Here is a 24,203-nt window from a genome sequence, read left to right as displayed (position 1 = left end):
ATGGGATCATCATCATCATCATCTAATAAGAAACCCGTGGTGCTAATTAGCGCAGACGGTGAGACGTTTGTAGTCGAAGAGGATCGAGGTGGCAATGCAGTCACCAACGATCAAACACATGATCGAAGATGGGTCATGTGTTGACACCGGTATCCCTCTACCTAATGTAACAAGCAACATTCTTTCAAAAGTTATCAAATACTGCGAGAAACATGTGAACCCATCATCATCATCATCATCATCATCCGAGGAGGTTCTAAAGGCGTTTGATGAAGGACGTAGTTGATAAGGAGACTCTTTTCGATCTTCTCCTGGCTGCAAACTATCTCGACATCAAGGGCTTGTTGGTTTTGACCGGCAAGCGCTACTGCTGACATGATGAAAGACATGACATGTGAGGAAGTTCGTAAGACGTTCAACATCAAGAATGATTTCGCCCCTGGAGAGGAGGCCACCCTTCAGGAGAATCCTTGGGCTTATGTCTTATGAATAAGCATTTTTTTTTTCAGGAAATCTAGAACTGTCTTTTTATGTTTTCGTGCTTTCGTGGGTATGCGATTTGTCTCTAGATGTTTGCAATCGAAAATCTATGCGTTGAACTACTCCTGATGGCTCTAATGGCAACCCTTATGACTTCTTTTTTCTTATTTCACCAAAAGCTATATTGTTTATCTTGTGATCATGCCTAGCACTTTTATTAGAAACATGTAACATTAAATTGATTCCAGACTCGTTTAATTTTTGATTAGTGGAATTTAATTAAACAAAGCTAAATTTCATATATTTCATGAAAATTACTTTTTTAAAGTAAACGTAAATATATCTTTACTATTTATATAGACAATTTATGAATTCACACTTTGTTATTGTAGAACTTGTACAATGCTTAATCTCAAAGTGGTTGCATAAATGAAATAATGTGTATATATATAGTCTAATGTTACAATTACTGTATATCAAGAAGGCATATTGGTAGGGACAAATGTAGGAACCGAATAGTGTACTAAATATATGGTATCGCAGTATCGGTATTGGATTTTTTTGGTAACAAATTATAGAATCCTATCGGTTTGGTTTTCGTTACCGCTACACACCCCTATTCACATTGACTATATGTAATTTTATCAAGCCCGTAGCCCAAATCCCAATACACACATGTAAATGTGCCTTGAAGATCTTGTTTGACTTGAAGAAAGTTTTTGGTTATTTAAGTCTGTATAAGATAAAAATCATCTGTATATTATTATTATGTGAAAGTTTTTGGTTAATTAAGTCTGTCATTTCGAATAAGTATCAAAACAACTATAAGGCAGACTATCGGACCCAAATTTGGTAAGTTTTGGACATTGAGTTAGTATTTGGCCATTCCATCTAACAATAACAACAACAAAACAACCCACACATAACTCGGAAGGGGATATCTTGTTGAGAAAACGGCTAAAAACCTCCAGAATCAGATTTCAGAAACCATAAGCCAAAGGTGAATACAATGCCAGATGTATAGATACCATAAGTGAGGTCACGCCTTTCCGTCTGGTGAAGGGAAAGATAGCGTTCACCCTTTTGATTTTATAAACATTAAAAATAAGTCATTCTTACTTCGTAATCATTGTGAATCAGTAATTATAAACTGTAAACAGAAATCAAGAGTGGTTACACAAAATCATTAGATATTATTAAGAGTCAACTCTGTAAGAGTAATCAATCGTTTATGTATAGTGACAGTTAAACCCCAGTGACGGAAGTACAACGTCTTGAAGTGTAACGAGTTTCGCCTTCCCACCCAATTCTTCTGGCAGAACATCTTTCCCAACTTCTCTAACAAATTGGCTTTTCCCTTCCTCATCACTTACTATTATAATCTGCATTAAATAATAGAACCAACTGTTATAACTATGCAAAGGAAACTCGAACTCCAAAAAAAAAAAGACCAACATTTCATTATCTAGAGGAGGCAAGACAGACGGGAAGGGTAGATGGGTTGGGTAACAGGTTAAGAAGGGTTTCAGGTGAGTAATATTTATGAAGGTCGAAACAGGAGCTGTCATATTGGACTGACCTAATACATACTTTTGGTCTATCTAGAGCATAATATCAATTACATGTGATTACAAAACAACATTATAAGAAAAACAGTACAGATCTTTAAGTAAATGAATTACTCTCGAAGGTTATATGCATTAAATATAGACGTTGGACACTTTCATCTGATTGACCCGTCTCCTTTCAGCTAAACTTCTTGATTTGGCCCGTATGAGATAAAACACAACCCATATAAGATTATTAATACATCATATTTGTCCTGAAAGTTTAAAAATTATGCTATCAAATTTGTTCTAAATTTGCATCTTTGATCAACCACATTGTTTATGATTATAAGGAATGTTTCTATAATGGTCATGGCATTCAGTGCTCTATAATCCACGCAAAATCTACCCAGTACCTAATTGCCACAAAAATTGCAACATTTTCTCTAATATTAAGTTATTGAAAGTATTATGGTGTTGGCTCACATGAAAGTCTTATCTATTATACAGTATCATTTACATATTATTAGTGTTAGAACATAGAATGCATGGAGAGAGAAATAGAATATACCTTCTCTAAAGTTGCTTTTTCGAGGAAACGCGAAACCACCTTCCAAACACTCACGAAAAACCACGGCATATTTAGGAGGTAACACTTCGCTAACCTCTCTGGGTAGTATGACTACACGAGTGAAACCAAAATAAGAGACAACAGATCTTCTAATTAGTGCTTTGATTAAAACCCAATTGTTGATGAAAATAAAAAGAAATGAACTAATGAAGGTAAAGAACCTGTAAGAACTGGAATCCAGTGATCATTCCACGAACATCTACGTTTTTGTAAGCCAATTGATCTAAATCAAGAACACATACTAGCTTCTCATTTCCTATTTCTTTTCCATTAAAGCCACTGAAATGAGCAAGTGGATATTCGTCAGACTAAGTAATCAGTTTGGGACATGAGGGAGACACACAGAACCTAATACATAAGGAAGACATCCGTAAATCATAAATCATTCATTTGAATGAATACAAAAAGTATACCTTGCAATTGCTTTGTCAAGCAGATGAACCACAAATTCTGTGATTTAAGGAAAGAAACAAAAGATATGAAGTTAGTAGTAGCTTGAATGTACATGATATATCAATCATATAAGTGGTCAAGTATAATCATATTTAGTGATAAGCAATGAGTTAATCATCTTTTTTTTTTAAGTAACAGTAATGCATGGAAAATCAAAAGATGATAATTCGTCACTTCGTTGACTTAATAGAGAATCTTTTTTTTTTTAGAACAGCTATGTTATATTCAACAACATTACCTTTCAAATTAACAATTGTATTAGCATATTCAAATCTTTACACCTATGTTATATAAAGTACAAGTTATATCATTATGTGTAAGGTTTAATCGATATGTGAAATCTTTATCCCGAAATACAAACTTTCATGTCGACTTTAAGGCTTAAAACTTTTAAATCCGACTTCCAAAGTAGAAGCTTTTCGAGTCAAAGTCAACTCTGAAGTTCTTATGCCTATATTAATTCAGTTAAAAGGGACACACAATCATCATAACCATAATCCTAATCCGTTCAATATAAAAATCATCACAATCATATTATAATAAGTTATATTATTCAATAACAGTACAGTTATATAATAATGCAGTAAAGAAGGCATGTGCCGGCAATCAAGTTAAATCCAATTAAATATTGTTGATTTGTATAATATATAAATAAATTGCGTTCAATGAGTAATGAATGAAAATGTAACAAAAAATCAAGATCAGAAATCAGGAGTATCAGTAAAGACAGCAAGTACTTTAAACCATAACCATATGAACCAGTTAAAGACATATACTGAACAACCTTTAAAAAGGCCTATAACAGGTTAACAACATATCATTGTTAAAAATGAAGACAAAAAACTGAATTAACAATGTATGGTGTCGATAACAGAACCCGTTCCAAAGCTGCATAGCTTGGAAAGTGCTAAACCTGCATAGCTTTCTTCAGTTTATTGATCTCAAAATATAATATATACCTTACTACCCTTAACTTCCTACTAATGAAAACAATCTTGCATGACTTTTAATGACAAAATACAAGAGGTTGTTATTTTTGTGCATAAGAAACTCATTTTAATTCATATTTTTACCAGTAATAATTAGAAAAAATGTTGTCATTTGGTTAAAACCACTGGTGGCATACATCTTTGGGTCATTCAGGTCACTAGAATTGAAAGTCCGAGATACTGAGTGACCCAAGCAACCGGTGTCATAATATTCGTGACCTGTATTACCCAAAAATATAAAAGTAGGTAACGTTAACCCTATGCCGATTCTCACTAATCCATTTGAAATCACACATCCCAAAATCTGTTACCACTACATGCTAACTTGCCAAATCATATAATCAAGAACAAACAAAATAATACTATAAACAGAAGTTAAAGCTTAAAAGAATAAAATTACTCTTGAACTGTGGCTGATCTTTAGCAGGAGAATGGTTGCAAACTTTAACAACCATAACAGGATATCCGTCTTTGGATAAACCTTGTAAGTAAATCTTTTTAGCATCAAGTTGATCAACTACTTGTGAATCAGGAATATATCCCAATGGAACAAAAGAAGCCCTCCATTTCTGCCAAGAAACAAACATCTTTGCAGCCTTATTTGCATCCATGGATCTTGCAATCAGGAACCTCATTAAAGTTGGGTCTCCATATTTCTACAAAATAACCGAGGCCCGTTCATAATAATATAAAAAACAACCGCATGAATAGCATTTTGTTCAAAGTTTGAAACTTTGCGATGAAATACTAACCTCTGTTGAAGACCCAAGTTTTTGAACACATTCTTTCAGCTGCTTGAGTTTGAGTTCTGAATGTTGGTCCATTTTTTGGGAATTTTGGGAGTGAAAATAGATTGGATGAATTATATAGTCAAGGAATAAAAATGAGCAATTCCAAAATGACCAAAGAAAGATACTATTTAAGTAGATGACAAATTCCAAAGTCAAAGGGGGAAGTGAGCATAACATCCTAAAGTTATGTCTAACTTCAGATATATTGGAGCATTCCCAATTTACTATTGCACTAAACTTATGCATTATTTACATGTAAACAGAACATTTTTTTGACACATACAATAAAAAACAAAAACTCATCTGCAATGTATTGCGTATTTGCATTAAAATTTTTGAATACATTTTGGGGTCTTGGTTGGAGAAAGCATTCACCAACATTTGCCTTAAAAAAATTTTTAATGTAAAAAAAATTTCATCTGCACTAAAACTTTGCACCATTATGGTGTCTTGGAGAAAGCCTTCACCAATATTTGCATTATATTGAAACTCAGACCGTAAAGGAGACATCTTTTTTACTATTGTGCCATTGTGGGAGAGATCTCGCCAAATAATACAATAACCAAGTCTGAAGCATGACCCCTTTGGATACCTTTACTTAATTGTATCAATGTGTCCTTATTTTGCAGTATGTCACCTACATTGATATGGTAAGTCGAAAAGCAAATAGTTATGAACATCATACCTTCGTTAGCTACTTTCTCAATGCATAAAGAGCTTATTTAAGCTTCTTGAGGAATATCTTCGAAAGCAATGGTGATTGATTAACCCTAAAAAAAATGTAAGATGTGCATCTAAACATTTAGAATAATGAACTGTTTTGAGATGAAACATGCCTACCTTCAGTCGATAATAACACCTTGTCCAAGGGCAGGAGAGCCTAAATCAGCCTTGTTTGAGGTTTGAGAACAACATCATGAGTCCCAAATTTTAACAACATAACAGACCCTAGAACTATTACTAGAAAAATTAACTCGTGCTTCTAATATTAAGTTTTTCTTAACAGCAGGTATTTGTGTAATTTAAGAGTAGGGGTAAAATTGTTTGTAGTTTAAAAGTAACATATAGCAATAATATAATTAACATATAACGATGATAAGAATAAGAATAAGGGAAATGATTAATTCTCCTAATAATTGGTTAATAACCTTTTTTAAGTTATAAACTTTTATTTTGATTTAAATCAGCATTACATAATTCTTATCCAAGTATCGTTACATTATTTATGATTGATCCTCGAGTGGAGGAAGCACAACATCTTGAAGTGCTACAAGTTTCGCCTTCCCACCAAATTCTTCCGGCAAAACATCTTCTCCGACTTCTCTAACAAACTGGCTTTTCCCTTCCTCGTCGCTTACTATTACAATCTGCATTTATAGAAACCAACCTATTAATTGTGGAAGGAAATTGTACGTGCAAAGCCAAAAGGTACAGTATTACGTTAAGAAAAGAGGATACTGATCAACTTTCATTGTTTTCCCCTTGCAAAAAAAAGTTACTTATCAAGTGGCATTGACTTTCACTGGCATATCTAAACAAAGCGAGAAGAAAAGATGGCCTAGATTTTCACATACCAACATTACAAACATAGTCTAGATTTTAATTAAAATTATTTAAGAGGTTGTAACCACCTCTAAGTCATCCTCACATCTTTACACAAGGTTTCAAGATTTGAATCTCATTAGAGACATCTTGAAGGTGGCCAGAAAAGGGTACGAAATGGGCACAGAATAACCCAGTTAGGTCACATATATCCGAGTCTAAGAAGACTTCCCCTCGGGAAAAACCTCATTTGTTTACCTGATTTGTGAGGATAGATGCATTAAAAGTAGACCTTGGTGCTTTTGTTTTGTGTAAGCTAAAACCAGAACCCAACCCATATAAGATTGTGAGAACTATTGCCAAAATTGCAACATTTTTTCTAAGCTAGAGTTACCATTTTAGGTTTTACAAATTGTTTCGTTTGGAATTTTAATGAAAACTCCAACTTTAGACAGCTAGTACTAGCAGTCTAATTACACATAAAATGCTACGATTTTGACAAGACGCTTGGAAAGAGGAGTAGAGTGTACATACCTTCTCTAAAGTTGCTTTCTCCAGAAATCGAGAAATCATCTTCCAGACACTCACAAAAAACCATGGCATATTCAGAAGGTAACATTTTGCTAACCTCTCCGGGTAGTATGCCTACAAGTAATAAAACCCGGAGATAACAGTAAAACGAATGTCTACGGAATTAGTATGCATATGGATGCAACTTTGGTTAAAAGATGGTCAATTGGAATGATAGTGCATTTGAAGAATATATGTTGTGGCAATAGCAAATGCCAATGAATACATAATCTGATGAACTGTTAAAGAGTCGGTGAGCTCATTTTTGGGCGGAGACCATCAGTAATTATGCAGAAACGACACTGATGAACATAGGAACATGAAGATGCAAATTTACCTGTAAAAACTGAAACCCGGTGATTATACCACGAGCATCAATGTTTTTGTAAGATAATTGATCTAAATCAAGGACAGCAGACAGCTTCTCATTTCCTATTTCTTTTCCTTTGAAACCACTAAAAAGAGCAAAAGGGAGATTTTTCAAATTATGTAACAGTTTGGAATTAGAAGACAAGCAGTAAAACATACCTTGCAATTGTTTTGTCAAGCAAATGAACCACAAATTCTGTAGATAAAGAATGTACTTAACAAATTAGTCATACACAGGTGGATAGTTTTCGGATTAAAAAAAAAAAAATAATCAAAATTGCAGTGAGTAGGAGACATCTCTAAATTTGAATTTACCTACTCAATGGAAAGAGTAGATTTGACACCGATTATTAGTTATATAGAGGTCACCATTAGAGTAACCAAATTCATAAAATTTAACTAGCCGCACAATGCGGCTGATGTGACATTGACGGGTGGTGGCGAAGGCAATGATGACGGGTGGTGATGGGGTGGCGGTAACGGTGACGGCGGTGGTAACTGTTTGGTTATTAATGTAAATGTAATTATAAAAGGAATAGTCTACTTATTTTAAGAGTTGAAAATGTATGTTGTAAATACATTTATTAAAAGGTATTATACACACAGATGAATATATTTAATTTAATCAAAGACATGATTTACTTAGCTTTTGAATTAGGAGCTTAGTTTGAGTAGATATGTTGGAGATATTTTAGGGTATTTGGGTAGATGTAATGTGTGGATTGAAAAAGTATTGAAAATTAAAGGTATTATAGTTTGTTTTAAAAATGAGTAAAGATAAGATTAGTCCATTTAAAGTAATGCAATAGCATGTTACCGCCATTGGGGTGTTAGCCAGTGGTCAGGGGTTTTTCCATAATGTGGTTCCTCCTGGGGGTCTCAGGTTCAAATCATGTCACATGCAAATGTGGTGAGGGGGCCTTAGCAATGCTATACCCATTTAACACATGAGTAGCAAACCCTTTAGGGCATTGCCAAGAGTCGAATCGGCGTGGGCACATCCGCGTGGGGAGTGTTAGCCATTTATCCGTTGTTGCCTTTCAACCAAAAAAAAAAAGATAGCATGTTACCAACTATGGATGAAATTGGGTCTTTTTAGTCGGTTTTGTCTGAAAATCAAAAATGAAACCAAAGCTTCCCGGTTTTGTAAACATAGTTTAGATTCAGTTTTTAGTCGGTTCGGTTTTCCATTAACAACATACGATGTTTTTTTTTTACACAGAGAAAACAAAAATCCAAATATTTTAACAATCTTAGTAAGCACTAGTCATTGTATCCGCACGTCGCAAACATGCTATTTATAGTATATAGTAGTATTAGTGTATGTCAAATTTTCAAACCCAAGTTTGAAAAAATGACAACAAATATAATAATAGGAAAAGTAACGTATAAGAATAATAATAATAATAATAATAAGATGTATAAAACCCATGATCAAGAAACTCGAGACTCATAATCGGATTAGTGGGAGGAAAGTCGAGAGTTTTTGAAGACACGGATCGAATCTGGAACAAATCAGACTGAGATTTTATATAGAAAATTATAACTTTTGAAATTATATAACCAAAAATAAACTATAAACATAAATAAAATAAAAAACATAACAAATTTATTATGTAAAGTAATAATTTTATAATTTATTTATTCAATTATAATTTAATTATAAATAAATAATAATGACAATATTCGTTTAAAGTGATTATACTAATAGTGATCATAATAAACAAATGTGCTTGGGCTATTTTATATCTCAACTATGTAAAAGTGTTATGAACCTAGCTAAAAGATTACAAGTATTCTCATTTGCCATTCTGTTTGTCTCTCCCCTCTCTCCTTTGGTTTAGTTTGTGTGCTATCGTGCCTCCCCCCCCCCCCCCCCCCCCCCCTTTCTCTTTCTTCCTCTTTTCTTTCATCTTTCTTAAAGAACAAAGAAAGTTTTAGTCGTATTTTTGGCCGTTGACATCAAATCTTTGAACGTTTTGGATAGATTTGACCGGATATGATCAATTTAAATGGTGGACAGGCGTTTACCGATTCTTGAGATCGAACCAGAATCGAATCGTGGAGGTGCCGAACCCGATCTGGTTTTAGGAAATCGGCTGAATTAGCCGATTTTTACAACCTTGATAAAAAAACATAAAACAAAACAATAAATATATTCAAGGTTGTAATTTGTAAAAATCGGTTGATCCAGCCAATTTTCCGAAATCCATACCAGGATCGGCACCTCCACGATTCGATTCAAACTGGATCGGTCTCAAGGTCTAAAGAATTGATCAACGTTGGTCCAAAGCTCAAATTCATCGGATGCGGTCAAAGCTTGCCAAAACGTTCCAAGATTTAATGTTTACCGCAAAAAATATGGCTAAAACCTTCTTTGTTCTTTAAGAGAGATGGAAGAAAAGATGTAGAAAGAGAAAAGAGAGATAGAGAAAGAGAGAGAACTTCTTTTTTCTTTTTTAATATCATTATACGTAGTTGAGATATAAAATAGCTCAAGCCCACTTGTCTATTAGGATCATTATTAGTATAATCATATGAAAAGAATATTTTCATTATTATTTATTAATACTTAAATTATAATTGAATTAATAAATTACTTAAAGTTATTACTTTTCATAATAAATTTGTTATGTTTTTTATTTTATTTATGTTTATAGTTTTCTTTTAGTCTACTTTTATAGACATAGTGTAAATAATCCGTATAATTGACACATGACTAAATTTAGTAATAATTAACTTGTACTTTTCTATGTTGCTTTTTGCATAATTAGTTTTATTATTTATATTACTATTTAGTACATTTAAACTTGTTAGTAGATATAAAGATAAATTGATACACAATAACCAGCTCTTCGTAGAAGAGTTGTCGCCAGCTGCCACTTTCTAGGAGCAACCTATGTTCGAATCTTGTCAAAGGCAAAATTGAATTTAAGTGGTTAAATTACCTGACACTATCTCTGTTGGGGGTTATGTAGGTACCAATTCGGTACATGGGATCAAACGGTTCCTATCAATCTACCGTTTTTTCATAAATATTAAAAATATATATGATTATTGGTTTAGTGCGTTTTTCGCGTTCGGATTTTGCATATATATGTGAAAACCAAACCGGTTCATTCGGTTTTTGTAAACCAAAACCAAACTGATTGGTTTGGTTCGTTTTTTATATAGTTTATGGTATTCTAGTTTGGTTTTGCTCACCTAGTATGGCAACCAACAATCAATTTAAGATCTAATCAAGTAATCTTTATCTTATCTTAATATATACTATAAGACAGTTGAACTAATGACTTATTAACCAATCAAATCGTTCAATTTTATCAAATTGACTCTCGCTTATGTCATCATTTAGATTAACTATAAATTAAAAATACTAATAATCATTATCCAAATATATTATTATATTGGTATTTATATTAATTTGTAGAATAAGTCTCATTAATTTACACTTTTTTGTTTTCCATCAATAATTTACACTTTTTAACCCTAAATACTTAATGTATATTTATTTTTAGCCATCAATTTGAGCAGCTTTTTCTTAAGTTTTTTAAAAACATTACAAAAAGTATTTATATTTAATTTTTTAATGTTACAATTGTCACTCAAATCAAAATTTTAAATTGTTATCAAACAATATGAAAACAATCATAAATGTTATCTAATTATCATAGGACAGTGGTTGAAAATAAACATATTCATGTTATGGTCCGTATCATGATCAAACACGTCTACTTGAATGTCAAGTACGGGATCACAAGTATGTTTACATTTTAATTGTTAATAATATTTCATAATAATATCACATTATGAGTACAATTGGTTTCAAAAAATTATATAATAGAGAAATTATTGTAGCATGTGCCTTGTGGAATGACTACGACAAACATCTCATCAATATGTATCAACTAATAATGACAGTGACGAACAAGTGGTTATTGTACTACAACTTTCAAAGTATAATTAACACTTAGCATCGTATATCTTCAAAATTATAAGTTTTTATGAATTAATTAAATGTATGAAAATCTAATATTGATAATATCGTAAACCTCGTGTCCAATGTCGGACACGGGTCTAAAATCTAATATATACTAAAAGACAACTGACCTAACAACATATTAACTAATCATAACTCAATTCTATCAAATTAAAAATGAACATAAATAAATCATTAAATTAGTTTTACGCCTATAAATTTAGATTTATGTGGATATATATACTAATAATAAAAAAAGGAAAATGCTAAACAAAGCCCTTAGGGCTTCACTTAACGTGCATAAAAAGATTGTACATTTCCATATTAAAAACCCACCCTTGAATTTTATGGTAAGTATACAACTAATTAATACACCTTAACGAAGGCCTTTAGGATTCGTTTAGCAAAACTCATAAAAGAAAATAATATATTCAAGCTAGGTTCAATTAATAACGCCTATATTTATATTTTTGATGAAGTTCTATCTTTATTTATATGTAAGAGTGTAACATAAAAATATCATAATCGCCAACTTTACTTACCTTTTTTTTCTTCCTGTCATTAAATAACTTTGGTTTCAAGATAATCTTTTGATATTTGAATTATCTATCTATAATATAACTAAAAGAGGGGTTGGGGGTACACTTGGCACCCCTAATCTCCCTCTTTTAGTCTAATCCTCCATCCTTATTAATTCTCTAATTTTTTAATATTAATCTATATTAATTTACACTTTTTGGCTTTCCGTCACTAATTTACACTTTAACCTCAATCTAAAACAATTAATTTAATCTTTTTGATTTCCCATCACCAATTTACAAACCCGATTTAAAAATAATTAACTTACACTTTTTGATTTTCCATCACCAATTTACACTTTAACCCAGTTTAAAAATAATTAATTATACTTTTTGGTTTTCTATCACCAATTTACAATTTCACCAAATTTATAAAATTTAATTTACACGTACTTTTCGGTTTTATTGGTAATCTATAATATAACTCACGTACGACAAAAAAAAAGCTACGATCAACTACAAAAGGGTTTTTCTTTTTATATACTTTGCACGTAATTAATCATTATTATTATTTTTTAACATTGATCAATTCTTATGTTATTGTTATTATTATTTCTTTTAATTTAGTTTGAGGTTCGTTATGACTTTTTTTTCAACAACAAAAAATATGACCACATTAGTTCATCTTGAAGATCTTAAGCCAACACATGTTAACCATCATTTACGACTCCGTGTTGTGCATGTATGGACTGTTTCGAAGTGGAACAACCCGAAGCAAATCAAAACGTTCGAGATGGTCTTTGTTGATGAATTGGTGTGTATTTTTTAAATTATATAGATTACACTTTTAAAATATAAGAACCTGTAAATTTTTTATTTAACTAAAGTTGAGAAAAAAAGGTAAACTGGAATCAATATTTATATGGAGTTAATTTTCGTATGTTTCTTCTTTAGCTTTCGTATTGATTAAGTTGTGATATATGACTTAACTAATCTAAATATTATATATTAAATTTTGTATTTATAACCTATATTAACTCTTAGGATTTACGATTATATTTTCTATAACCTTTTAGATATAAAGTCTAAATTTGCTATGAGTAGGTTTCTGATTACTTTAATATATTGACTTTGATTATTTTGATATCGTTTTAGAAGTAGCTCATTAATGGTGTATACTTACGATTTACGATTATGTCTTTCTATAAGCTTTTAAATAAAAAGTCGGATTTTTGCTATGAATAAGATTATGATTATTTTAATATATCGACTATGATCATTTTGAGTCTGTTTTGAAACTAGTTCATTATGGTGTAATTTTTTAGCCGTTGTTATTCTATCAGGGGAAAATGCTACATATTGAGTTAATGTTGAATGTTTTAGTATGATTATTTAGCATGGTAGAACAATTCATCATTTTAGTTTGTGTATGACAGATATACTTCGGATCTTATGAAAAACATGATATCAAATTTAAATAACACCCTTAGATAAAACCTTTTGATCCACATTATGTTTAGGATTTAACACAACAGGAGATGGCTTTGCAAGGTTGAGTTTCTTTTTTATCCTGAATAATTTTTCTAGATCTGTATGCAAAAAAGTTTATTCGATTGCTATGGTTAATTTGTCTGGGTTTATTTTTTAAAATTGGATTAAACACATACAAACACACTAACAGAACTTACCAGTTTTTTCCATATTTTTTTTGCTATTTACAGGGCATTATCATACTTGGATCGGTCAATTCTGAATGAACGAAAAATTTTAAGAGTATTTTGACCGATGGAGTGGCTATTCAGCTAGCAAATTTCCAAGTTGATTTCGGTATATCTATTTAATATATTTGAATTCCAATTTTTTAGCTTTGATTAATATATTTTAAGACTACTCGTCCATTGGACGGACCTGAACACTAGTATATTTAATATTTTATTTTGTCACGAAGACTTCGTATATTTGACACGAGCTTATATCTATATCTATATTATTATTTTTCAACGGCATTCTATATATATCTATATCTATGGATACTAAAAGACAACCGACTTAATAGCTTATTGATCAATCATAAGTCTTAGTTTATCGATGACTTAATTACAATTACAATAATTCTAATTTACAATTCTCGAATATACAATTTACGGATATGTACAAATTCTAATATATAAAGATTGGTCAATAGTTACCTAAATGAAGCTTTAAAACATAATGAACCTTTAAAACATGCATTTTACGAGTATAGCCCAACAGGCCTAGGCCCAACTATTGCACAAATCTTCTTACATACTACGCCACTACGGATATTTATATCCTACCAAAAAAATTATAACAAATTAATAATAAATGAAAAATAATAAATTATAGTTATCTCCTTCTACCATTCCTCTCTTTCTACAATTCTACATTCTTCATATCTACCAACGATTAATCTCTAACATCCCTATCCATATCAAGTACAAATTCAGATCTCACTTATATTATGATTATCGTGTTATTAGTTTAGGATTCTAATAAAATTATATAAACAATGTTAATTATATTCTAATATCAGTATATGAGTTATTGCTAGTTTAGGATTAGGAACTATGACATAATATTAATATTTGAATATTAAAAAAACATAATATGGCCATAGAAGTTGTAGATTGTGACATACTTATCGGTATGTGAATATAAAAAAAGAGAAAATTCCATAAAAAGATAACCTATTTACATGAAATTTCTATTAAAGGTAACCTATTTTGTTTTCGTCTATTTAAAGGATCTTATTTTCAAAAAATTCATAATAAAGGGTATGTCAAAAACTAATGATAAACCCTTTATTAGAAATTTTTTGAAAATAGGATCCTTTAAATAAACGAAAACAAAATAGGTTACCTTTAATAGGAATTTCGTGTAAATAGGTTAACTTTTTTTGGAATAAACCAAAAAAAAAAATCATATTAGGTTACTATAATTTTATTTGTTTCATTGTTACATATAGTGTCTTACATTTTTATTCTTATTCTTAGAGAAACATATCATAAATATTTTTATTATAGGTGGAGGCATTACATATTTTGTTTTTCTTATATGTGTCATGATAATGATTAAAAAACTTCTAAAAGAAAAATAATACAAGTAGTACAATTACTTTAAAAATATTAATATATTTACATTGAGTTTTATTAATTTTGATATAATTAATTTGTATTTAAAAACATGTATCAAGGAAGATACACGCTTCTAACGTTTAAATTATTGCATGACTTTATTTTTAATTACGTTTTTAACATCTTTCACGATTATTTCTTGGCTATTTATCTTGAATTAGTAATAATCTAATCTTTATAACAAAGTAAACTAATGTATTTGAAACCGATTTAAAATTTAGGGTTGACTATAGAATATGGTATAATATAATCTAAAAGACAAAAAAGAATTACTTTTGAATTGTGGCTGATCTTTTGCAGGATAATGCTTGCAAAGTTTCACAATCACAAGAGGAAATCCATCTTTGGATAAGCCTTGTAAGTAAATCTTTTTATCTTCTAATTGATCCATCACTTGTGAATCAGGAATAAACCCCAATGGAACAAAAGAAGCTCTCCATTTTTGCCAAGAAACAAACATTTTTGCAGCCTTATTTGGATCCATGGATCTTGCAATCAAGAACCTCACTAAAGTTGGGTCTCCATATTTCTACAAAATACAAAAAATTAAAACCATAAAAGAAAAATGAACCTTAATAGCAATAAATTTTGAACATTTTGTATATAAAGTTTGAAACTTTATGGTGAATTACTTACCTCAGTTGAAGACCCAAGATTTTGAACAACTTTTTTCATCTGGGTCACTTTGAGTTCTTGATCTTGGTCCATTTTGTTTATAACTTTTGGGAATGGAAAAATGGGATGGATTATACTGTATATATATAATGTGTATATAGACGTCAAAGAAGAAAAATGAGCATGCTAAAATGACAAATGAAAGAGATGAGTGGATGGCAAATCCTGAAGTCAAAGGACGAACTGAGCATGCCACAGTGACCAATGAATGAAACAAGTGATGACAATTTATGACTCAATGGCTCGAGCTGGAGCTTGAGGCAGGGCCACAAGTCTAAAATTTTGTTTGAACTTTCCTTAGAGAAAGTAATTATTTTGGGAAAAAATTATTTAAAGGAATTTAAATATAGTCTTCATATATCCAACTATCAAGTATCCAACTCCAATTATAGAAACCAATTTAGAAAAACCAACCCGAACCCATTCATGTAACATTTTATATAAACAATTTTCACTAGGTTGCCCATGCACATTTATGTAACATTTTCAGCTATACATTTTGAGTTTGTAATACTAGCATAGTGTAATGCGTCGGTAGTGGCGTAGATATATTATGGAGTTATAAAAGTAATTGATGTAAAGATTTAATGAAATTATTTTAAAAGATAAATCATTGATAGTGTAATTTAATCATTAATAACATTTTAGACAATGCTTCCATGTAACCTTCACTAAGGGGGTGTTTTTTATAATACGTGAGAAAATACCCGTGAGATGGTGGCGGTGATAGGTCATAGAGTGTGATAGCTAAATGTCTTAGCCATATGGGTTCCGCCCTCGAATTAAAAATTCGTTGAAAATATATCGAATGACCTCTCTAATGAAAAAGCATGAAATTTTAAGAACACTCATATAATTTTTATAATTTATCGATGTACGGTTTTTGAGATAAAAGATTTTGAATGAATTAAAAGGACTAAAATGATTTATGAAGAAGAGAGAAAAAAATGAGTTGTCGAGATTTGATGAAAATGAGTGGCTGACAAGTATAATGGTGAAGTCTTACACGTACCCTAGACAACGAGATGTTAACCATAGGCCATTACAAGTATCCGGAGGAAAAAACCCCAAGACTTGTCATCCCTAAGGATCGAATTCAAGACCTTGAGTAAAACCTGAAATGCCTCTGACCAGTTGGATTAGTGAAGATTATATATATGTTCCAGATATTAAAGATTATATATATGTTCCAAATATTAAAGCATGTCTGTACCAGAGTACTATGTGTAAATTATGGGAATTATTGACATTCAGGCTATTGATTTCTTCTAATTTGCCAAGATCAATTTGAACTCATAACAAAGTCTTGACTTTACCAACAGTCGATAGAGCCTTAAGTATACCTCGAGGCTTGGTATGGACGTCGGGTCAGTACCTTATACCCTAGTCAAGAACAAAGCTTGAATCACATATTTATATGAACAAACTTTGGGGCTGCTGGATCAATGGTATCAGGCCATCTTCTACCTTTGAGTCTATGATTGGCCAACAGACAAAAGTTTGGCCATCTAGCTGAAACTTTGGCCATTTGATTAAATATTTGGTCGTTAGAGCTAACAAGAATAACACCCAAATAAACCGCATATATCTAAATAGGGCCCTGCAATGTCAACAGAACACTTGGAAACCTCTCAAAATGACTTTAGGAACCTCCAACATCTATGCCAAAATTTCATAGAAACCAGAAGCCAAAGAACAATATAATGCCAACTTAGGTTTGCTAATTTTAAGTACCTATAGCTTATTGCGTTTTCTGAAACTCAAAAAGGTCCTTGTAAATGTTTTGGTATGTGAAACAACTGGTGTTTTTAGCTTAATTAGAGATACCTGCATATTTTTGTGAACACCTTAGGATGTGCTTGATAAAATAAGCATCTACATATATGCGATCACAAACACCCTCCAGACGGTCGTTAGGTTCAAGTTTGGGCATCACAATTTCATGCAGGAACATTGTGATTTACCTCCCCTTTGGAGCCCATCGCCAATGGGACAGCTTGGTGAATATAAAGGTAGTTTTCACCTTTATGATAGATGTTTGTGTCATTGTGTCTAACTGACTCAATTGAGAACTTGAAGAAATTGACTTGATTATAAATTTTATATATTAATGGGAAACGGTTACATAAAGTCATTAGATATCATTGTCAACTCTGTAAGAGTAAGCAATAGTTTAGTTTTAGTTATGGTTAATCCTCCAATGGGGGAAGTACGACGTCTTGAAGTGCAACAAGTTTTGCCTTCCCACCAAATTCTTCCGGTAAAACATCTTCTCCAACTTCTCTAACAAACTGGCTTTTTCCTTCCTCGTCACTTACTATTAAAATCTGTATTTAAAGAAACCAACTTGTTAACTCTAGAAAGAAAACAGGGACTCCAAAGCAAAAAAATAATAACATTTTCATTAATATAGATGAAGTGATTAACTTGCATTGTTTTTGTTTTTTCTTTATATCCTTTTTGAACAGCCAGTAAATATATAAATAATGTCTGGCTACCCCGGGGAAGCCCCAATGGCGAAAAGATCATACATATCCCCTCTTCTATCAGCTAAGTTGGGTAGCCCAAGTCCTTAACCCTCCATCTCCAGTTCCAGGAAAACCTGCGGCGGTCCGATTGTGCTAGGACAAGGCCCGTTGACCACTGGTCAGTGTCTGCCTTCATAGAGCGATAACAGTCAACTTAATGACAAGGTCAGCGGGTCAACTTAATGACAATGTATGATCTTATCACTACACCAAATGGTGGCGGTTGGCATTGTTTTTAATTACATTACCATAACAAAACGTTGTTACCAGTCACATTCTTAGATTATCTAGAGCTGGCAGGATGGACGAGGCGGGTTGGGTTGGGTTGGGTAAAAGGTCAAGGTGGGCTATGGTAAAGACGAGTACTTTATACAAGATTGAAACGGGCCCCATAGTATTAGATCAACTTTTACATACTTTTTGACCAAATTTGAAATAAATTATCAAGTATCTATGATGACAAAAAAACATTATTAGTATGCATAAAAATTAGACTTTGGACACTTTCAACTGATTGAAACATTCCCCTTTTAGCTAAAATTTTTTATTTAACCCGATGACAGAAAAGAAGACCAATCTAAGATTATCAAAACATAATCAATACATCATCTTTTTCCTTGAAAGTTACATAATCATTCCATCAATTTTGTCTATTTGACCTGACCAACCACTGTTTATGGTTATGAGAAATAGCACCTTTGTCCAACGGAAACTGAAACAATTTTGTAAAAATATTTTTCTACGTATACCAGTTACCACTTCATCTGAAACTGTTATGGTGTTGGAGTTATGAAAACCCTATCTATTAAAGGGTATTATCGACATCTTATTAGTGTTAGAACCTAAAATGCTTAAAAAATTAAAATACAAGGAAAGAGGATTAGAATATACCTTCTCTAAAGTCGCTTTGTCCAGAAATCGGGAAACCATCTTCCAAACACTCACAAAAAACCACGGCATATTTAGGATGTAACATTTTGCTAACCTCTCCGGGTAATATGCCTACAAATAAGAGTATCTTCTGTTTAGTGCTTTATCTAAATTAAAACCATAAACAAAAAAAAAAGTTTGATATTTATACGAATAAGAAGCTTTCGTAGAAATAAGGTAAATTTAATTGATAAACCCTTATGATTTTAAAGAATAGAATCTTGTTTTATGTTATGGCAATAACAACTACCAATGAATACATAAGTTGTTAAAAGAGTCATGAGGGGGAAGACCAAAGGCCAATGTATGGAAATGATATGGATAAACATAGGAAGATGAAGACTACGATTTACCTGTAAAAACTGAAATCCAGTTATTAATCCACGGGCATCAACATTTTTGTAAGCTAATTGATCTAAATCAAGAACACCAACCAGCTTCTCATTTCCTATTTCTTTTCCTTTAAAGCCGCTGAAATGAGCAAACCAAGATTTATCAAATTAAGTAAACAGTTTGGGATAAGAAGACAAGCAGAAAAACAGTCTGATAAAGTTATATATAATTTATCTTAGTTTAGCTAAGAACCATATACTAAAAGATGACATCCCTCTACTAACTACTCAATAAAATCACACATCAAATATCATTCATTTTAATATATAAATAAAAGCATCACCTTGCAATTGTTTTGTCAAGCAGATGAGCAATGAATCCTGTTATTAAGAAGGAATAAAAGAGTATCAGGTTTGTACCAGCTTAAATTTACTTGATGCATTAGCCATACAACTATGTCTAGTAATTGAGTATAAATATATATCGTATCGAGTATAAGACAATGTGTTGACTCCGTTGTATATCATCTAAACATCATGTTTTAAAAAGAATGAATGAAGAATCTAACAAATGTTTATGTGTTATCTAAATATTCAAAAATCTTATCTTTCCAATTAAAAATTGTATATTCGTAAATGAAGGTTCTTACTAGTATCACTTTGTGTAAGTTCTACATGTCAAATCTTTATGCCGAAATACAAAGTTTCGTGACAACTTTAAAGCTCAAAAGTATCTTATTTAGCTTCCAAAAGTGAACTACAGATCGATCTTAACATGCAAGTAGTACTTCTTCAAGCCAAAGTCAACTCAAGAGAGTCAACTCTGGAGTTCTTATGTCTAAATCTTTCTGTTAGAAGAGACACGTCATCAGACTAAACAAACTCAATAAGTTACATTATCTAACTATGTTACCCAATTATTATTAGGTCATATTCTATAAACCTAACTCAGACGTAATGCAATAAATAATGCATATTATCGACAATCAGATTAAGATACAATAGAAAAATGTTGATTAAAATACGAATAATGATTAAAAATGTAACAACAAATCAAAAAAAGGAATTTTGATAAGGACAGTAAGTATTTTAAACCATAATTTGTCCCAATCAAATGAACTAACTGAAGACAAAGCCTGATAGATAAACAACCTTTTAAAGGCCAATGAATGGGATAATCAGTTAACAAGATACCAAATGAAGACAAAAACTGAATTAACAAAGCACAGAGTAGAATAACACATCCTTTTACCAAGCTAGATACTTTTTGGCCCATAAGGTCATTCACAAAATCCTAAACCAGCATAACCTTTTAGCTATATATAAAAATGTATTGATGTCATACTATATTATATACATATAGTTTAAATTACTACCCTTGATTTCCTACTAAAAATGAAAACAATCTTTGCATGACTTTCAATCCCAAAATACAAAACCTTGTTATAGATGTGCATTACAAACTCATTATGATTTCATATCTACAATTACTTTGGAGAACTATTGTGTTTGTGTAACATACTCTTTTTTTGGTCATTCTGGTCACCGGACAAAACGGATACTAAAAGGTCCCTAACCCTGGTTACCAAGTGACCCGTTCAACCGTTTTCATAAGTTAAATGACATAAAAGTAAAGTAAAGTACTTTTATGTCATTGAACTTATGAAAACGGTTGAATGGGTCACTTGGTAACCGTTTTCATAAGTTCAATGACATGAATGACCAAAAGAAATACAAGTGGAATATTTGTGTGACTTGATTAAAGGCACTAAATGGTAACATAGTTTTATGGTCTATCACTGAAAAACCCGGGTTACTTAACCCGGGACTGTAGTTCAGTTACATGAATGACAAAAAAAAAATATATGAAAGTAGGAAACTTTAGCCCTATTCCAGTTCTCACTAATCCCTATGAAATCACACATCCTTAATCAAGTATGAACAAAATGCTTAAACAGAATAGTATTTTATAAATTAAAAAATAAAGTTAAATAAAAGAAAAAAATACTCTTGAATTGTAGCTGATCTTTAGCAGGATAATGGTTGCTAGCTTTAACAATCATAACAGGGTATCCATCTTTACATAAACCTTGTAAGTAAATCTTTTTGTCAGCAAGTTGATCAACTACTTGTGAATCAGGAATATAACCCAATGGAACAAAAGAAGTTCTCCATTTTTGCCAAGAAACAAACATCTTTGCAGCCTTATTTGGATCCATGGATCTTGCAATCAAGAATCTCACTAAAGTAGGGTCTCCATATTTCTACAAAATACAAAAAGAAAACATTTTTTTTAAAAAACACATGAACTTTGTACTCAAAGTTTGAAACTTTATGATGAATTACTTACCTCAGTTGAACACCCAAGTTTCTGAACAAGTTTTTTCATCTGGGTCAGTTTGAGTAGTTGATCATCTTGGTCCATTTTGTTTTTTTGGGGATTTTGGGAATGGAAAAATAGATATATGAGTTATATATAGAGACGTCAAATAAGAAAATTGAGCAGGCAAAAATGATCAACGACAGAGATGAGTAGAAGACAAATTCCGAAGTCAAAGGGGAAAGTTAGCATGCTGGATGGCAAACAAATGAGTAAAAAGTACATTTTCGAACTCTTTTTCTTTTCTTTTTTTTCTAGAGTAAAAAGTAAGACATGCCTAATATTAAGTTTATGAGTACATTTTTGAACTCTTTATTTTCCCTTTTAGTAGTAAAAAGCAAGACATGCCTAATATTAATTTTATGATTACATTTTTGAACACTTTCTTTTTCATTTTAGTAGTAAAAAGTAAGACATGCCTAATGTTAAGTTTGTGTAAGATATTCTTACCATCATTTGTGTTAATAATACCCACTCATCTTATCTTGCACTTAAAAGAATTATGGGGTGTTTGGTTGGAAGGAATTAATTAGAATTTTAATTCCATTCTTTTTCATGTTTGATTGGATATTTGATGAAATTGGAATCTAAAACATTCCATTAAATTCCTTAAAAGCATGAAATTTAAAAATTCCTTCACATATGCCAAGGAAAGTTTTGAATTCCATCGGAATTCATATACTCCCTCCGTCACAATTTAATTGTCGTATTTTGACTGATCAAGTTTTTTTCTTCTGACTTTGACTGTAGATATATTTGTTTGTGTTATATATTAATTGATGAAAGTTATATCAACAAAAAGTATATTTAAAACTCAATCAATTCATATATGTTATATCAAGTATTATGTAACACAGACAAAGATATTTACGGTCAAAGTTGAAAGTAAGAGACTCAAAAAGTCAAACTAAAATACTTAATATGGGACGAAGGGAGTACCTGACTAAAATATCCTTCCTAAGTTGTTGTTGTTATTATTATTACTATTATTATTATTATTATTATTATTATTATTATTATTATTAGTAGTAGTAGTAGCAGCAGGGCAGCAGTATGAATTACATTATTATTACTTTATTTTATTTTATTAGTTTTTAATTTTTTATGTAATTATTATATTAATAACTATTATTATTTTCTTATAATGGTGAAAAACTTTATTTTTTTACAATTAATTTTATTACTTTTTTATTATTTTTATTAATATTATTTATTCCTATTATTATTTAGTAAATATATTATTTTTGTCGTAATTATTATTATTAATATTTATTATTTTTAATAACTTATCATTATTATTATATTATTATTAACATTTTTATTTATTATATTATTAATTTTATCAAGATATTACTTATTTAGTTATATTTATTAATATAAATACTATATTTTGTTAAATTTTGTTATTATTAAAATTTATTATTTATATTTTATCATTATTAATATTTAATACTTTTAGTTATTTATCATTATTATTATTTTATTTATTATTATTGACATTTTATTTATTAATTTTTGTTCTTATTTCTATTTTTTGTTAATATATTAATAAATATTATTATATATATTAATTTTTTATGATTTTTTTAATTTAATATAACTTTTGTTATTTTGATTTGTATTATAATTATAATTATTATTATTATTGTTATTATTATTATAGATGATACTTGTTATTATTTATATTTTATTAAGACATTATAAAAATTTAATAGAGGATAATTTTGTTATTTGTTATAATTTTAATTCAGATTTATTAGTTCCGTTGAATTCTGTCAACCAAACACACAACAAGTTTTACTACTTTCCAATTCTGATTGCTTTAAATTTCATTTACTTTAATAGATTTCATTTTCTTCAAAAATATTCTGCGAAGCAAACGCCCTTTTAGGGTCAATGGACAAATCAATTTTACAATTAACATACTGGTCAAACGATAACAAGAAAAATGTAAAAGAAGTGCTTGTCAATTGACATAACTTATTGATCGATAGGCATGTGTTTTAAAAAGTCATGTATAACATATCAAAACAAAAGGAAATTTTAAGTGTTTTGGATTTTTTTTTTTTTTGTTATTTTTTTTTAGTGCAATAAGCTCAAATAATAACCAAAGTCAAATATCAAATTGCATAATACAATGGTTCAAGGGACTTGTAAATTTAAATATAAATTCATGAAGTCCACTTTTTATACGGCGTGTTTAATTCTTATCACAAGACTAGCGTAATACAAGTAGTATACCTATCATTGCGTATGTCACAGTTCTTTTTTTTAATGTTCTAATGTGTTTGGCTACATTCACTTATGTTCATTAAGGAAGTCCCACTCCCTTTA

At 30.6% G+C, this 24,203-nt stretch overlaps 3 protein-coding genes and 1 pseudogene across 3 annotated transcripts; 1 reads left to right on the top strand and 3 right to left on the bottom strand.

Moving 5' to 3' along the window:
* On the top strand, positions 1-489 carry LOC122597303 (annotated as a pseudogene).
* A 1,014-nt stretch (positions 490-1,503) lies between these two features.
* LOC122595099 (sec14 cytosolic factor-like) lies at positions 1,504-5,540 on the bottom strand. Its single transcript, XM_043767409.1, has 6 exons — positions 4,853-5,540; positions 4,501-4,756; positions 3,072-3,108; positions 2,820-2,937; positions 2,599-2,709; positions 1,504-1,862 (listed from the first exon to the last, which is right to left on the bottom strand). The coding sequence occupies exons 1-6, from the start codon at positions 5,135-5,137 to the stop codon at positions 1,710-1,712; spliced, it is 960 nt and encodes a 319-aa protein (XP_043623344.1). The 5' UTR covers positions 5,138-5,540; the 3' UTR covers positions 1,504-1,709.
* A 487-nt stretch (positions 5,541-6,027) lies between these two features.
* Positions 6,028-15,904, bottom strand: LOC122595100 (sec14 cytosolic factor-like). Its single transcript, XM_043767410.1, has 6 exons — positions 15,661-15,904; positions 15,298-15,553; positions 7,532-7,568; positions 7,341-7,458; positions 6,968-7,078; positions 6,028-6,258 (listed from the first exon to the last, which is right to left on the bottom strand). The coding sequence occupies exons 1-6, from the start codon at positions 15,730-15,732 to the stop codon at positions 6,115-6,117; spliced, it is 738 nt and encodes a 245-aa protein (XP_043623345.1). The 5' UTR covers positions 15,733-15,904; the 3' UTR covers positions 6,028-6,114.
* Positions 15,905-17,772: 1,868 nt separating this feature from the next.
* LOC122595754 (sec14 cytosolic factor-like) lies at positions 17,773-22,026 on the bottom strand. The gene is made up of 6 exons (XM_043768187.1): positions 21,840-22,026; positions 21,498-21,753; positions 19,834-19,870; positions 19,511-19,628; positions 19,119-19,229; positions 17,773-18,026 (listed from the first exon to the last, which is right to left on the bottom strand). Exons 1-6 carry the CDS (start codon positions 21,912-21,914, stop codon positions 17,889-17,891), a joined length of 735 nt encoding a protein of 244 aa, XP_043624122.1. The 5' UTR covers positions 21,915-22,026; the 3' UTR covers positions 17,773-17,888.
* Positions 22,027-24,203: the final 2,177 nt, after the last annotated feature.

Source organism: Erigeron canadensis, chromosome 4 (assembly GCF_010389155.1).
Source record: "Erigeron canadensis isolate Cc75 chromosome 4, C_canadensis_v1, whole genome shotgun sequence".
Lineage (NCBI taxonomy): Eukaryota > Viridiplantae > Streptophyta > Magnoliopsida > Asterales > Asteraceae > Erigeron > Erigeron canadensis.
The sequence above is the reverse complement of the archived record's forward strand: the minus strand, read 5'-3'. Positions and strand labels throughout refer to the sequence as shown.